The 16,962-nt window shown below is 43.5% G+C and overlaps 1 protein-coding gene across 1 annotated transcript in view; it reads right to left on the bottom strand.

Annotated features, from left to right (window-relative positions):
- CACHD1 (cache domain containing 1) overlaps positions 1-16,962 on the bottom strand; it is a gene marked incomplete at both ends in the record, with an annotated part of 86,764 nt that overhangs the window by 33,802 nt on the left and 36,000 nt on the right. Inside the window, 2 exons of the mRNA XM_079535561.1 lie at positions 1,234-1,340; positions 12,342-12,490. Coding sequence (XP_079391687.1) covers positions 1,234-1,340; positions 12,342-12,490 — 256 coding nt within the window. The remainder of the gene's footprint in view (positions 1-1,233; positions 1,341-12,341; positions 12,491-16,962) is intronic.

The following is a 16,962-nucleotide window of genomic DNA, read 5'->3' on the forward strand; positions in this document are numbered from 1 at the left end:
GTGCATCCTCTGAGGTAAATGGTACTACAGAACTGCACCACGAGCCAAAAAGCTGGTGCTTCTAAAAAACATTAGAGGAGAGGACTGAGGACTCATTGCTTGCAGCTCACCTACAGCAAACCTCGGTTTCACTACGTGTGTACCCATCAGCTGCCAGTTCTCAAAGAAACTTCTTGCTGCTCAATTTCAGTCTTTCCATTCCATTTTTCTCTTAAGGGCATCCTCTGACAGTAGAAAAGATCCCACCAGAGGCTGAGTTTGAGAGCTGCTAACATGAAAGCAGCTAGTGTGCATAACTTCAGGATAGAAAGCACCACAAAAATGATGGTGATGAAACATACCAGGAAATCAGCTTGTTTGCCCAGCAAAGATGTGCTGTACAGTGCACGAGATGGAAAGGAACCTGGGGGAGCTGCTTTGGTTTGGCTTTTTTTTTGGAAAATAAAAACAACCAAACCCAACAACACAACCAAATGACATCTACAACCCAAATCTATAGTGTTTTCTAATTTACAGCACTATCATCATAAAAAGTTGAGAAGCAAGATACAACAGCTAGACAAAAGCACTACTAAGGAACCTGAAAGCCATGTATTAATGCAAGTTGATCACATAAAAAAATAAACAAATCTGTGACACACTGGAGAAACAAAAGCTTAATTGCTCAGGGATAAATCACATGCATTTGGTTCTAAAGCACACTCCTAGCTCTTAAAGTGTGTCAAGGCAATGAATGAGTTGACAATGAAGGCAGAAAAGCTCTGAGAAGACAAAGAAAAAGGGAATATTTCAGAATGTTCCTATATTCTGCAGCTTTTGCAAACACAGCCTCACATTAGCTGGACTGGGCTAAGAAGATCAGAGAAACTTCTGTGTTTGGCCTCATCAGGAGCTGACACTATTGATGCCAAAGCAGACATGCCTAGGAAGGAAAGTACCTTGGAAGGAAAAAAAAAAGAAGAAAAAAGTGCATAAACCACAACAAAATTATCCACGCTAAGCTGAAATCAAATCTTCATGACATTTCTATATAGTACTTAAGGCTAAGGGCATTACTTTAGGTATCATCTTTCAATCATGCGATCTCAAATTAAGAGCATTGTGACAGTTGCAAGGAGAAATAAAAGCTCGTTGCTATGGCAATCAGTGCTAATTCCCTGTGCCAAGGGAATGTTACAGTCCAGTGGAAAAAATCTATAACAGAAGGAAAATAACCCAAACTCTACTACTTACCAGAATTTAAATCACGTCCAGGATTGAAGGCTCTGCTGTTGACAGTGGTGGACAGTCTATCACAGCTAATTGTCCTAGAAACGTTGGTGTTAAAATTGCCATCGAATCTGCAACGACAACAGCAAAATTAGCAGAGCATTCTGACATCACCTACTAAACATACACAGCATTTGCAATGGACATAAATATTTTTGAAGGCCCAGTGAGAAATGATTATTAGTTTAGGAACTCCAACATTACACATATTTTAAGGGCCCTTGAAAAACTGTGAAACCCAAAACCAGGGGATTGAAAACTCATCCCTGTTGGACTGCATCTGCTCTCTACCACAGTAGGTTGCATTTTTTTCCTTGCAGTGTTACTTGGAAGCAATGATCATGAGAGACTGAGCTCTTTCATCTAGATTAGTAGAGGTTCCAGCTTGGGATACATGCACAGCATCCAGGCATGCCATCAGCCTAGATTTCCTGTAGTTTCCTCCTGTAGTTGAACCTTCACCACTATGAATATTTCCTCATTCACCTTATAAAAAAGAATACCAAATATCTTGGAAGGAAAGGATTTCTTCTTTGAGCCCTTAGGAAAAAAATCTACGAGTCAGAGCAACACTAACTGCACTTTTTGTGTACTAACACTGAAGGGTTCTAAGTAACTATAAACATTTCTGAAGCTCTCAAAGACTTAAAGCTAGTTTTGTACCATTTACATAGGCTGATTTTACTCGTGAATATCTTTGTGATCTTGAGCACCTGATGCCGTTTGACTTTCAGCGATTATTCTGGGGCTTCAGAAACTATCTGCCTCCTCTGAAAGATTCTTCTACCATCAATTTATTTCTGAGCAATGACAAGAAACTGCAGGCGAGGCCTGCAGAAGATCACATTCTGGGTGAGGAGCCTTGCTGCAATGCTGGCCGTTACCAAGCAAGTCATGGGGAGAAAATGGGCAGAGCCAGAGTTTGTTCAGTGCTTTCAAGACTACAATAGCAAATGATAAAATATATCTACATCAAAAGATCCTGAACAACTTGATTCATACCAATGGCACCTCAATAACTTACATATGTGCACACAGCCCTCACCCAGCACCACCTGAATGCTTTCACTTCAGCTCCAAGCAATACACATTAAAGACACGCTAAACGTTCTTCATTTAGTTGCTTATTGCCAACTGCACGTAGATCTTTAACCAGTTATACTTTTTCACACGCATGCACATGTACATATAAGCATGTCTACAAACACACACACCCATGTGCTGTAACAGAATGGAAGCCCAAAATCTTGGGAGAAAATAAAGAAAACAAACACCATTCTTATGGCTGGAAATTGTAATTGAGAAATTGAAACTCAAAAAGCTGCACCAAGTGTGGAACCCAGTGGAAACACAGCAAGATGGATTGCCTCATTCTGTCCTTGTAGGGCACTTGGTGGGCTTCCTAGACACAAACAGATAATAAAACAACGTGCTTCTAAATCATCCCATTAAAACAACATTTAACAGAAACAAAAACTGAGGCCACAGACAGATGGAACTGTTTACTGCAAGGAAATGTCATGTTCTGACTGCAGGAAGCAAGTCTTTTAAAGCAAACTAAATCCCTCCTACTCCAGTATCTTTTCTTTCAGTCCTGTTGTTCAAAGCCCTTTCCTCCTAAAGGAATGAAGCAGCTGCCCCAGGACAGCCAGACAGAGGACCAGCTGTGAGCTCATCTCTTGGTTATGGGATACTCAGATGTGGGACACAGAAGAACCTTAGAGGAGATCTGTGAAGACTGAGGAAAAGTGCTTGTTAACGGGCTTAAGATCACCACTTCCATATATAAGTGGGTCCACTTGCAGAAATGCTGGTATCACAAAGCCAAACAAGCACTGCTGAAGCAGGAACAGGAGCTTGCAGAGACTGCAGGTTGGCATCCTGCACCCCACTCATGCCAGCACAGTCACACTGAAGGCTGGGTTGCATTTTTTGCTTAAAGCAGAGGCTTAGCTTCCAAGCAAACAGTGCAGCACAGCCTTCCCCATGTTCAGAAGTGCGCTCTTCAAGTGGAGGAGTCATTTCCTGAGAGCTTAGCAGTGCACTCCTGAATGATTTCCTGATTCACAAATAACCAGTCCTTTATGCAAACACACAACAAAACCACAGACACTTCTTTGGCCTTTGCATCAGGTTAGATGCCATGCTGCAGAGGCACAAGAAGCCCAGTCTTATTACACAGTTCAAGCTTGTGAGAGTAGAGGCTCTTTTCAAAGAAAACCTAATCAAATTTAATTTTTGAATATGCAGGGGAAAAAAATCATTATTGATTACTATTTGTTACCTTCTTAGTGCCTTCACTGTAGCATAGAAGCATCAATGAAAACAGTGTCTCCTTAAGCATGCTGTGAAGTCATTTCATCAATATTCATAAACACTGTATATGTTTTAATGCAATTATGTTAGTCGTAAAAGTGATGAATGAGTCAGTGCCCAACCGAGGCACCAATGCTCCATGACCCCCTCTCAAACTCAAAAGACTTAAAAGAAAGGGAAAGTGAGATGGATGTAATTAAGTGCCCTCCATACAGGCAATCCTTTAAGAATTATTTAGAATTGTAGCAGTTTAAACATAGCTCTAACATATAAAACACTGAAAAGATACATTTTTTAACATTGAAAATCACCGTATAGATACAGATAGGCACAGAGTGAACAGTTTTGCTTTTTTCTTCTCTGTACTTCAGTACACAAAGCACAGAGGGAATCCCAGAGCAGTGGGACACACATGGGTTCTCTCTCCTCTCTTTGCAATATTTCCTACACCTCAGACCTTCGACAGCCACATCAGTGCACACAAACTGCTCCTACCCAGCGAGCAGAAATGGTGCTCATTCTTTTGTTGGATAACGAATCTTAAGACTGAGATTAATTAGCAAAGGATGGGTCTCACATAGTACATGTTTATCTCTGAGCAAAATGAGCTGGGGAAGACCTAGAGACTGCAAATTACACATCTCAGTGCTAGAGAAATATTTCCAAGGGATACCCTTAGACAAACACTTAGGGAAGGATAATGACTTTTCAGGATGTTAGCTAATTGCCCCAGTGCTCCCATCAAAACCTATTAGCGACAGCAACAGGATACCTCATTAGCAACTAACATTATCCACGTCTCAATAAATGCTGAGTTTTAATTCAAAATCACCTGGAATTCTCCTCTGCCCTTACATTAGGTTTTGCCCAAATCACCTCTCACACTCGCTCAGAACGGCGCTCGCCTCGTGCCATGCAACTCTCACACCACTCACTCTACTGGCTGCCAGCTACCCATGGGGGGGGGTTGCATCTCTCTGGGTTTGAAACGTTGACTGTTTTGCTCCATCGTTTCCTCACCCCTGAAAGATGCTGAGCTGCATTTCACATCACTCCCTCGTGGCAGATCTTAGGGTTTCGAGCAGACGACCATTAGGTCCATTTCTGGCCCACTTCTGGGAAGGCAAAAACATAAGTGACCCCCAGCTGTGCCCTCAGCCATGGCCACCGCCATCTCTCGCTGCCCTGCCTCAGCCTGTTGGCATTGCTCCTCTTACTAGACCATGCCAAAGCACTTCAGTGCAAGAATGGACACAGGCAAGTCCCTTCGCTTTTGTTGGTGAGTATTCTATTGCCCATCAGGACAAAGAAGGGACAGATACCTAAATGATCAGCAGCACAGCTGGGAAAAGAAAGCAAAGAAGTCCTGCAGCCTAGGTCAGCCCTCCTTTCTCCTACTACAGCATACACGTAGCAAAAGGAGAATAAAGTTAAGGGGAAAGCAGTATAAATAAAACAGGCAGCAGAGGAATTTTTTATAAGGCCATGAATTAAACAGCAGCCCTCAGACAGAGCTGTCATCCCCAGCTCTGAGCTGAGCAGGTATCTGCTTGCCAGCTGCAGTTGAGCACAGCTCACCTTGGAATGCCTTGGTTTGCATCGTGCTGGACACAGCCAGCTCTGTGACACAGGGACCCAGAGGAAAGAGAGCAGCTCCTGGCACAGCTGTGGGTGGCTCAGGAAGCCCAGAACAGAACCTGGAGAGGCAGCATTGAGGCAAGCTGACACATCAACATTCACCCTCATTTTAATCACAGCGGAGAATTTCCCGCATGCTTCTTACGGCTGCTCTCAGCTGTTTCAGTTATGTGCTGTCAAACAGTTTGGTGATCATCAACATGAAAGCAGCAATTAAACCCAAAGCCTCAGCACTGCAATGGGTGTTTGCAGCCACCACTGCTTTCCTTGGCTGTACCTTTCCTACAGTTTGTGTACAAGTTCCATACAGCGTATGGACACGGGGCACATTTTCCAGAGTTGTTCATGTTATTTATTCTGGAAGAAATTATTTCAGATTTGTATTTCAGGATTTTCAGGCAAGCGCTGATCCCTGTATGAGGAAGGCTGAGGTTTTTTTAACAGCATTTCCCACTTCTGCCCGCAGAAAAGACAACAGATTGGGCAAAGAGAACAACTGAGCTGGCTGACCGAGGCTGCTTTTGGAATTTGGCTCCAAAGCTCGGTGGCACAGCCAACCCTTATGGACATCCTCCAAAATCCTTACCAGAAAAAAAAAAGAAAAAAAAAATAAGAACTCACAATGCTATGTTTAGATGCAATTAGTTTTTGTACTTACTCAAACAAGAGCAAAAAAACCCCCAAAACATTGGCTGAAATTCAGTTTGAAGACCAGCCCTGTTCCCCCACCTCCCCCCCTCCCTAAAAATCCCTTCCTTCTGGATTCACTTTAATGAACAACCGATCGAAACTGCATCCCGAGGGAGCAAACAGAGCAGCGACTCCCACTTTGATCTCTTCCCCATGGAGAAACGCACTCCCTGCCTGGCTTGCAAGATGTTCATTTGATTGACGTTTGCTCTGATGTGCAAACTGCTTTGAACTTCAGACATTTAATTCCCATCAGGCTGCACTCATTTTTATTCTCCTTCAACAGGATTTACAAGCAGGAGATCAGCAAATGCAGAAGATAAAATAAATTTGCAGGAGCTTTGAATCTTACATCAAAACAGCGTTCAAGTGAGCTCCAATTGGATTTTGTTTGGCCTGAATTTGCAGTGTAAATCAGCCTCTTTTGCACAGCTTCAGTCTGGGGACAAATAAGAGAGCAGCGCACAGAAATGACATTCGAGCAGTGACTCTCAATTGTTCTGAAACACATTTTGTTCTCTCCTGTTCCACCCATGCCAATTTCAGGACAATTTTAGTATGCAAATGGAACAACAGAAGATCAATGAAAATTTGGCATTTCGTTTACGATTCTCAGATAAGCACATCTTCCTGATAGTAGGAAAAGGACTTCACTCATATTCTATGTGCTTAAATCCTTAGGTACAGTAGGAACCACATAAACAGAATGTTGGAAAAACAGTTTTTCTATGATCAGTTTCATTAACAAGCTGCTGATGACTCCGTTTACCAATTTCTTAAGGCAAGGCACAGAAGTTGCTCTGATTACTTCACGTCTTGCTTGGAAAAGTCCAAGTATATTTGTATGTAAAGAGTATTTAGCCATTTCCTAAACAATTTCCTGCTGCAGTTCTGGAACAAAACAAGGTGCCACGACTGGCCTCATGCATGCTGCTTGCATCTTCTAGAAACCCACACTCCTGCAGATACTCCATAAGAAGAGGAAATGCATCTTAAATTCCCCTTAGCGTGGCCCACCCACTTCTGCTTTGGAAGTGCAGCTCTTAAGATATTGCAGCAACTGAATGGATCCCCGTTATCTCCCACTTGACTGCTCAGAGAGGAAAGATAAACACTGAAGGAGCTGCGATAAAACTGAACTGCATTAGCAAATATTTAACCATCTGTTTAAAAAGGAAAATCCAGACCACTTCTGAAGGCGGCACCATAGTCTGGGAGTAAATGATTTTCAAACATAGGTTTGTAAATTCACTTACTCAAACAGCTCTGCTATGGGTGCGTAACACAGCGCTGCCAACAAATATTCCTCCATTCCATCTCCTTTCATAAATTTAGATAAAAATGCATTCCTCGGGCACTTATCAGCATTGTTAAGTGAGGAACAAAACCAGATTTCCAGCTGCCTCGAAACACATACGTTAGCAGTAAAGCATTAGCTGCATAGCAACGTGCATCTCCAGGAGACCTGCGACCACCTTCCACAGACTCCAGCAGTGGAACCCACCTCTGTTTTCAGGGTGCAAGCAGATGGTGGGACATTCCCAGCACGTACCAGGACTGCACTGGGAGCCAGAGTGGCGCAGGGAGGAGAGGAGGAGGCCTGCTTTAGGAATACTTTGCTTCCCTTCAAAAACGTCCTCTCTGCCTTTGTGGTGGAAAAGCTGCAGAGGCAGCTGCACATTCCCTAACAAATGCAAGTGAATAAGAACCTATAGCTTTTTTTTTTAACTTTTTTTTTTGGGGGGGGGGGGAAGGGGGGACTCGGGGAACAGGGGGGGAGATGGGGAAAGGGGGGGCAAGCCATCCCACTGCAGTTACACAGGGCTTTCACATGCTGAGAATGCCAATTCCATAAAACCTGTACTCACAAATGGTGCCTGCAAGGCCAGTTGTGTGACAGTGCCTTTACCCTACCTGGTGAAGCTGGCCTTGCACAACCCCACCTCCCAAAGCTTCCCATATGAGACAGCCAGCAGTCAATTCCTCCCAAAAAGGCTGTTCTGCACACCTGGCAGGTGATGACCACTCCAGAATGCACACCACCAAATTAACTTTTTTTTTCCCCATGTGGAAAGTGTTCCATTTTCCTTCAGCTGCAAAAATTCAGTATAACTCACCTACTTGATCCACTCACTACTATCCAACCCAACACAATTTTTATTGGCTCCGGGTACAGGCTGCCCAGAGCTGTGGGTGCCCCATCCCTGGAGGTGCCCGAGGCCATGGATGGGCAGTGGGCAGCCTGAGCTGCTGGGGATGGAGGGGCTTTAAGTCCCTTCCAACACAAGCTATTCTAGGATTCTGTGAACCCAGTGAAGGCCTTCATGGGACTGAAGCATCTGTTGACAAGCAGGCGATACTGTCCTGCACACAAATGCGTATACTTTAATTAAAACATTGTCTTGACCACCCTAATAGAATGTCTGGAGACTGTCTGAGATCTGTTTTCATAGCCTCTTCGGCAGCCTTTATTAGTGAGGAAACACAAAGCCTTACTTTCCAGAAGGAGTTTCTTCAAGGATTAGCAGATTCACGTCACTTGACTTCCATCCTCCTTATCTCCCATCAGTTTACCAATCTGCCTTGCTAGGAGCCCAGAGCACTTTACCCATGTAAACCCTGCCTGGCTGGAGCAATGCCACAGGCTGTACTCATCTCAGTGGCATCAGGATCCTTCTGCACATGGCCACAGCCACAGAAAGAGGCATAAGGTGCCACGCTCTGACCTCATGGGCACTAATATGGCCCATATGTGAGAGTGGGTATGGAATATTAGTGCCATCTGCTTCTGTGCTTGTTGAAATGATGTTGTCTGGTTGCTTTTCTCACCTATTGTCTCTCCTTCCATTGCCACTATGTTTTTTTCATTTCCAAATCTTAACTAGAATAGAAAATGCAAATGGTAGTACCTGAAGCAAGGAACAGCAAAGCTAAAGATCCACCCTTGCTTTGCAATACTTGCATATATACTTAACTGTATGATTCATTTCCACTTATGAGAGCACAAACCAAAATGCTTTGGCAAACCAGATGAGCATAAGCATATGATTAAATGTTCGCTGAATTAAGACCTATGGAAGCATCACTTACACAACTGCTCAACAGCCACCAGCTGCACTGCTTCATCGAGTAGATCTGCCATATTTGGTTTATTAATTTTCACTATTTTCCAAAGCAAGACAGTGCCACTGCACAAGCTCACCTCGGTGGAGAGGACAAGTAGACGACTGATGGTAGATACACCAGTTTGGTTGCTGTATTTTGGATACAGGACAGCAACCAGAAGCAGCACAGTCAGCCTGCTCACTCCAATTCAGAGCAGCACGCATCTCACCACGGGCTGGAATCATAGCTGCATGGAAACTTACCCACTGGGGCTCCTCATTGCAGAAGCCAACATCACATAATGGCAATAAAATAAATGTTTTCCTTATCATATCTCAGCGCTCCACTGAGCAAGCACTGTAAGCGCCAAGTTCATTTTATGTTCCAGCTTGTGCTTTGTTGGTTCTGTTTCATATCATTTATTTACAGTCACAGAGTGTGGTATCCTCTGTCCTCACAGTTTATCTCAAGCAACACAGCAAGCTGTCTTGTAAGCCAGTGCTCAGATTTTCAAGATGAATACAAGCATACACAAAGCCACACGTGGATAATTTTGTTAATGCTAACAACAAATAAGATTATTTTGAGTTTTTTTTCTTTCTAGTGGCTTGGTATCTTCGTTTACTTCAGTTCTCTAGGGAGTATTTCATTATCTCCACTTCACGCAGACTAACAAAGATGCACAGCAATAGAACTTTCAAAGATATTTGGAGAGGAAAAATGCAGAGAAAACCACTTTAAATTATAACGTTCTAATAATCTTGGGTACAGCTTTCCAACAGAACAATTAACAGATACGCCTCATTTTAATGGTTAATAACATGCAATCAAATAACATGAAGGACATCTCAGGAGTTTTTTCCACTCCTGTCCAAACATTCAGGTTATGCCAGATGGACAGAAACAAAGTACAAGAGTTTTCAGTGAGGATCCATCCTTTCACAAAACAGCATCTTGAGTTTTGGTGTCTCAATGACTTAACTGGAAGGGGAGCCTTTCAACCACTTACACAGCCATACCACAAAGTGAAAAAATCAAACTGACAGATGAACAACCACCTCCTTCCACATCAACAACTTCACCTTCCTCTTGGCATCCCCGTGTTAGACACCAGTTCTAGTAATGGCACCTTGAATACCTCCATTACTTTTCGTTCCAGACAATTTCACCAAGAAGAGGAAAATCTCCCTGAGGAAGATGCCACAAAGAGATGGAAAGTGGAAAGAGGACCAACAGGGAGGAGAGGCAGGAGGGAGAGAAACGACAAAAGGAAAATATGGCAACCAGCACAACCCTAACAACTTGGAAGTTCAGTTTCACAGGAAAAACAAGATTTTACATTCCTTCTCAGTATGACTTGCAGACAGCTTCCTAAAGATGGCAGTGGCTATATTTCCAATGCTTCCACACTACAGTTCTTCAGTAATAAACACTCGACAGACTCTTGCTGAAGCAAAGTCTGGAAGATGCTGCAGAGTGACAGACCAACCTGGTAACCACTTCAGAAGGTTTGTTATTATGAAGCCAAATAACTAAATAATGAGAACAGTGTTATAGAGCCCAGATGAGTAGCCCTGCAAATAGAAAATCCATGCTTGTACTTTTCCAGCTGTGGCCTCCTGTTTGTTTTTTGAATTGTTTTTGTCGATGGATTCTCATGCGAGTCCACCGTAGGAAAAGAAACTTCTGAAGGACTTCCAAGGTGAGTCATTTTGAAGGACGATATGAAAAGAAATTCAGGAAAGTTTCCAGGCTAAGAGCAGAGCTCATTTTTTATTAGAAGTTATGCAATCCTGACGTGGGGGTTATAAATTTCCTCATTCTTCCTTTTTCTTCACCCCTTGCTGTCAAGTTTGCTGGTGGCTGGCCTCTGCACAGAGACACCAGGCAGCTGAAAGGTGTTCATCCTCAATTCATCCCTGATCTTTCTCCTCATGCTGACAGAAGCCTGCCCATTTAGCACCAGAGGCACTAGCATTTTACATGGCCACTATGTCCACACTGAAGCCACCAGACCTACCCCATAGCCACAACCAAACAGAGAGGTACTGGTGTCTTTGGAACCACCTGATGCTTAGCTCTATCCAGATTTCTTCCTTTTAAGCCAATCAAAATAAACAAAAGCTGAAGAAGCCTTTCTCTTCAGGCACAGATTCATACCACATATTTGAATGCAGTGAGCATCCTAAAACTGTGCACAAACAGAGGTTAGTGACATACATCAGGAAAGATGAAAGAACGCTGATATTAAGAGCCAAGCTGCCTTATAAAGCTAAATTACAGATGTTTTTAATATTTATTACCCAAATTACCTTCCTCTCTAAAACGTTTTGAAATCAGAATGAGAATAAATAATGAAATTTTACTCTGTAATCAAAGTTTGCTGTGTATAACAAATGACGAGAATGTTACTCTTGTTCTTTTCAAACGCACATGGAAGGGAAGCATTTAAAATGATGATTGTTTGAAAGAAATAATTGCACTATTATTGGAAAAAATCAGACCTTCCATCACACCTTCCTACAATTAGGAAATGTAAATAAGTTCCTGTAAATATGGAACATAATATAAGATGATTAAAGACAACCAACTGCCTGCATTTTCAAAACTCATGCATTTATAACCAAAACAAATTGAAAACGAACAAACTTGGGTTTCCAAGCAGTGTACTCGGTTTCTGTACACCTCTGTGTATCAAACAGCAGCAAATCAACTTGACTAAGCTGTAATGCAATACTTCTAGCATGTGATGGACTGACCAACTCGTGGTCTTGGTTTCTGAACTTCAAAGGAAAAGTCCCATGACCAGCTTCAGAAGAGTTACCCAGGCTAAGCAGCGCCTCAGTGCAAAGCAGGTACTCTGCACACAGACTCACTCTGTATAGAAGTCTATTTCATTTGATTAAAATTTGAACACACTTTGTTTGCTTGTTTGAGCCAAGTCCCAGACCTTGTTTATAGCTCCTCACTGAAACGTACACACAGGGGATAGGTTAAGGAGTGTGTTTGGAGTACTGCCTTCCCATTTTCCTCAGTTATCAAAGTGGAAGAAAAATCACAGAATCGCAGGGTGGGAAGGGACCTCAAGGATCATGAATCTCCAACACCCCTGCCACAGGCAGGGCCACCAACCTCCACATTTAATACCAGACCAGGGATGGGGCATCCACAACCTCTCAGGGCAGCTGTTCCAGCACCTCTATCCATTAAGAATTTCCCCCTGACATCCAAGAACACACGCTATTTTTGCAAAATAAACACCTTCCTTTTTTTTCTTCACATATTAAATGACAACAGCAGTAACTTCAGAATGTAATACTTACTCCATCATAGATGGTGGGATAGTGCAGCAGTCCTGGATTGCAGTCAATGGCGATGTGAGGTGGGCAGTGTACGATGCTTCCACCACTTGCTTGTTACGATTCACAACGTCCAAGTAACGGTTAAACTTCTCACGAATTTTTTTTGCCAACTGAAAAAATGAAAGAAAAAAAAAAAAAGTAGTAAAACGAAAATTCACTCTGTTTCTTTGTAATACTGTGTTCCTTAATAACAAACTTGAATGGAAAGTAAGGAATGGAAACCATACATGTTAAAAGCTAATAGTTGTCTGACCTGTCATTGTACTCCCTGTTTTGTTGGCCCAAGGCACTGCCAAGTCATGTAATTCATAGTATTGGCCACAGAAAACAGTACACACAACAAAATACGTTCACCATCTAGCAATGGGTACTTGAACACTGTGTTCTGCATGCACGAAGAGTGAAATTTCCTTCTGTTCTTTAAGGAGTAGCACCTTCATCTGGCTCTACCCATCCTACCATGCTCACTGCTTCCAGCATGAAGCTCTTTTGAGGCCTGATGAAGATGAGATGGAGACTAAGAGAGGCCCAAAGTCCACCTCAAGACCACAAATGGGCTCCTAAGAAAAGCCCCAATAACAGTCTTACAGAAGGCTTCACTCCAAATGTTATCCTCTACAAAAATGTAGCTAAATATTGCGCTGCTTCAGAAGCAAACAGATAATGGCACTGTCAGTGCACCAAATGTATTTAGGAGAACAAGCTCAGAATCCAGGCATCCCCAAATAAAGCCATGAACATTTTTCTCTTGACCAGCAGCCTCCTCAAGCAGGAGGATCTGTGCAGATGTATTTCACAGTTCTTTTCACATAGTTCTCCTCAGTGCAGTTTGGGCAAACAAACCCTCCCAGTTCTCCTATCTGTCCTTGCAGCTTCTGCTGTTTTCCACAGCCAGAGCTGAGCACCTTTCTGGCTGTCACAGTCCCCTTTGACGGAGGTAACCACGTGCAAACCAGGACAAGGTTTAGAAGTTGCTCTCTTAATTGTAGCAGCATGTGATTGTGTTTTTCTCCTTTCAGAAAGCAAAACCAACCAACCCGACACCACACCTCAACAGTTCTCAGATCTTCAAAAATCGGCCACTACGACAAAGTAATTTGCAATAAATAAAAAAGGAATGACTAAAAACAAATTCTAACTTCATCACAGAATGGCTTGGACTGGAAGGGACTTCATGGATTATGAAGCTCCCGCTGCAGGCAGAGCCACCAACCTCCACATTTAATACCAGACCAGGCTGCCCAGGACCCCATCCAACCTGGCCCTGAACACCTCCAGGGATGGAGCATCCCATCTTTAGAAATAACTAATCCCTAACTTTAGAAATAACTAATATCAGTACTTCTCTTTAATAGCAGGGCTGTGGAAGATGCTCTGCTGTCGGGTAAGGGCTTGCTGGTCTTCACAGCACGCCTGCCTAACGACTTTGCAGGGGGAAACTGGAAGGGAAATATCTGTGGCTGCTATTTGAGCAGTCGTGAGAGTAAACACAGTCACTAGGGAGCACTGGGTTTCGCAGGGAATGTTTACTAGGGCTATTGCTCCTTGTCTTTCATTCAGAGTGAGGGGTAAGTGAACTACATCAGACGTACAGCTCACTTGGGTGCACCCACTGCACTTCTCATACCAACATATCTCTCGTGCAGTCACCAGCCATAGCGCACTGCAATGCTGAATACTTAGAAATATTTTATTTTTTCCTTTTTTTTTTTTTAAACACTTCATTTGCTTCTCCATTTGTAATCACAAAATGAGGAAGAGTTTGCTGAAAAAGCGACCACAATAATCTCATCAGCAGAACAAAACCACCATGGAGCATCAGAACACAAGGGCTCTCGCTTGGAATTGCTGCTTTTCCCTGATAAGTAAACGCTGCACAAAGTGAGATTCAGGTACTGATGAGTTTTCACCTTCAAGTGGAAGGAAGAGAGCACCCACATCCTGAGTTCAGCCTGCAGATAGGAGCAATCTGCTGGCAGAGGAGCAGATAAAGAGCTTAGTGCCTGAACTGCACGTCCCAGCTAAAACCTTTCAACGGCTCAGAGTCAATGCATTATGTTTATTAAATGGGCCCCAGCACTTCAGCCACACTCATTTCAGCAGCGATGGAACCCAGCCTGCCCAAACCACACACAGGCGTGGATGGCAGGATGGAACTGAGCTCATCTGACAAATGCCATACTCCAACAGTGAGAAATAACCTCCCAGCAACCAGAGCACGTTCAAAACAACTGATTCAAAACCAGGCAACAAAGGCAATGTGATCCAAACCGAATTCTTTCATTGAGCACTGATCACAAAGCATGAACTGTATTAAGACTCAAAGGACAACACGTCAGCCAGCTGAAAAGTTAGTTAAAAAAGAACCCAAAATCTGGTTTTAATTCATCAAATTGAGATGTATGATGTGGGTGAAGATGAACAAAACTAAATTTTTCTTCCGTGGTTGAGCTCCACTGGAGCGCATGATGTCCTAAAGGCAGGACAGGGAGCAGTCATTCCAGATCTTGGTGATTAAAATGGCAGCAAAAAAACAACACATACTTCCCAGCTTCTCATATCTGTCTCGTGTGCTCCCACATCAGCATTACTCAGTTTGCAAAGGATGCACTGCACTGCTAGAGCCTGTCAGAATAACAGCTGCGGCCTTCAATCACCTTCTTTTTCTAAATAACGATAATAATAAAATCTTCTACCTGAAAATCACTCGCTATTTTTTCCAGCACTCGTCCTGCCTCTTCTAAGCTGCCCAGAGCTGAACTGCATACTGATGGATGCGACCCATGCCACATTTATGGCAAAAACTCGAAGATACAGAAAACAAAACACAGAACAAATTACAACACAACAAAGCATAGAAACACAACATCATCCCAACAGAGGTATGTACAATATTTTAGAGATAAAATGGAAATCAAGCACGTAGAAGGTGGCAGAGGCTCACATCCCAGAGGTACCTATGGGTGAGTATCTCTTCCTCCCACAGAAATGCTCCAATTCACTCTTTTTAATGTAGACTAAAATAAATTTGGATGTCTTGAGACTGACATCAAATGCTGTTATCATCATTTCAAAGTGTTCTTCGCGTCATTTTAGAAAAAAAAGGAAAAAAAAATCCAGGTTGCTCAGCACTCGTTATCTGTTTCTTTTTTAAGGCACCGAATAACAGCAACCCAGGGCTCACCCCAAACAGTGCAGCCATTAGCTCTGTTCTCCCCTCTTTTTGGCAGCTGGCGGGCAGCCAGCACATTTCAGTTTGCAGACAGGTTGGACGGTAACACCTGTTCCTATTACAGCAGCACCCATGGGTAATGCACTTCAGTTGTCACCACCTCCACTGACAACCTTTCATCACAACATCAGTGAGTTTCCCTAATTTTCCCAGAGACGTTTCGCTCATTTGCATCGCTCCCTCGAGCTTTGTTAGAGCTCTGCTCCCCTCAAAGCTCTGCTGCTGTGAAGCGTCCCTTTTTCAGAGAGCACCGAGGAAAGCAGAGCTCCAAGGTTAGGTTTTATTTCTGGCTGCAGCTTAAAAGCAGAGATACTTTTTACGTTACCAGGACTGTATATAAAATATGTATCAATGATGCTGGCAGGCACGGATGTCGGAGCGGACTTGCAGCTCCTCGGGAAGCACTGCTTACATGCTGAACAATTCAGTTGGTATTTTTATTTTAAGCTCCTTTGTGAACCGGCAGAATGTGGGACAAAATGCATCCACCATGCCCTCCCCTGCTGTATCACAGCTTCATTGTGCTGCAGATCCACAGACTTTGATTCTGGTAGGTTTTTAACACAAGTATATCCAACCTGCTTGGCGCTCAAAAAAGCCACTGCTTCTGCAGCATCTCAGAGCAGGGTCTTGTTATCTTCAGAAGGGGCCTTAGAGTCACGTACCTTTGTATCAATACATTCAAACCATTCCTCCTGCTCTCAATGATGATGGAAACATGGCCTTGACCATTCCATTGGGATGCAGAACTGCTTTCCCACACATTTCTCCAACGGGAGTAGCACTCAAATGAAGCAAGGGCCACTGAGATGATCAGAGGGCCAGAGCACCTCTCCTATGAGGAAAGGTTGAGGGAACTGGGCTTGTTTAGCTTGGAAGAGAGAAGGCTCCAGGGAGACCTCATTGTGGCCTTCCAGTACTTGAAGGGAGCTATAAACAGGAGGGGGAACAGATGTTTGTGAGGGTGGATGGTGATAGGACAAGGGGAATGGCTTTAAACTGAGACAGGGGAGGTTTAGGTTGGATATGAGGAGGAAGTTTTTCAGCCAGAGGGTGGTGAGGCACTGGCACAGGCTGCCCAAGGAGGCTGTGGATGCCCCATCCCTGCAGGCATTCAAGGCCAGGCTGGATGTGGCTCTGGGCAGCCTGGGCTGCTGGTTGGTGACCTGCACACAGCAGGGGGTTGGAACTGGGTGAGCATTGTGCTCCTTTGCAACCCATTTGGCCATTCTATGATTGTGCAGTAATTTTGGCAAGGCTTCCCAAGATCCACCAAAGGAAAGAGATTTTGAATGTGCTCCACAGCAAAAGCTAAAGGGCCACAATTCCTGTAAGTCTGGAATCCAGTAT

This window comes from Tetrao urogallus (genome assembly GCF_951394365.1).
Source record: "Tetrao urogallus genome assembly, chromosome: 5".
NCBI lineage: Eukaryota > Metazoa > Chordata > Aves > Galliformes > Phasianidae > Tetrao > Tetrao urogallus.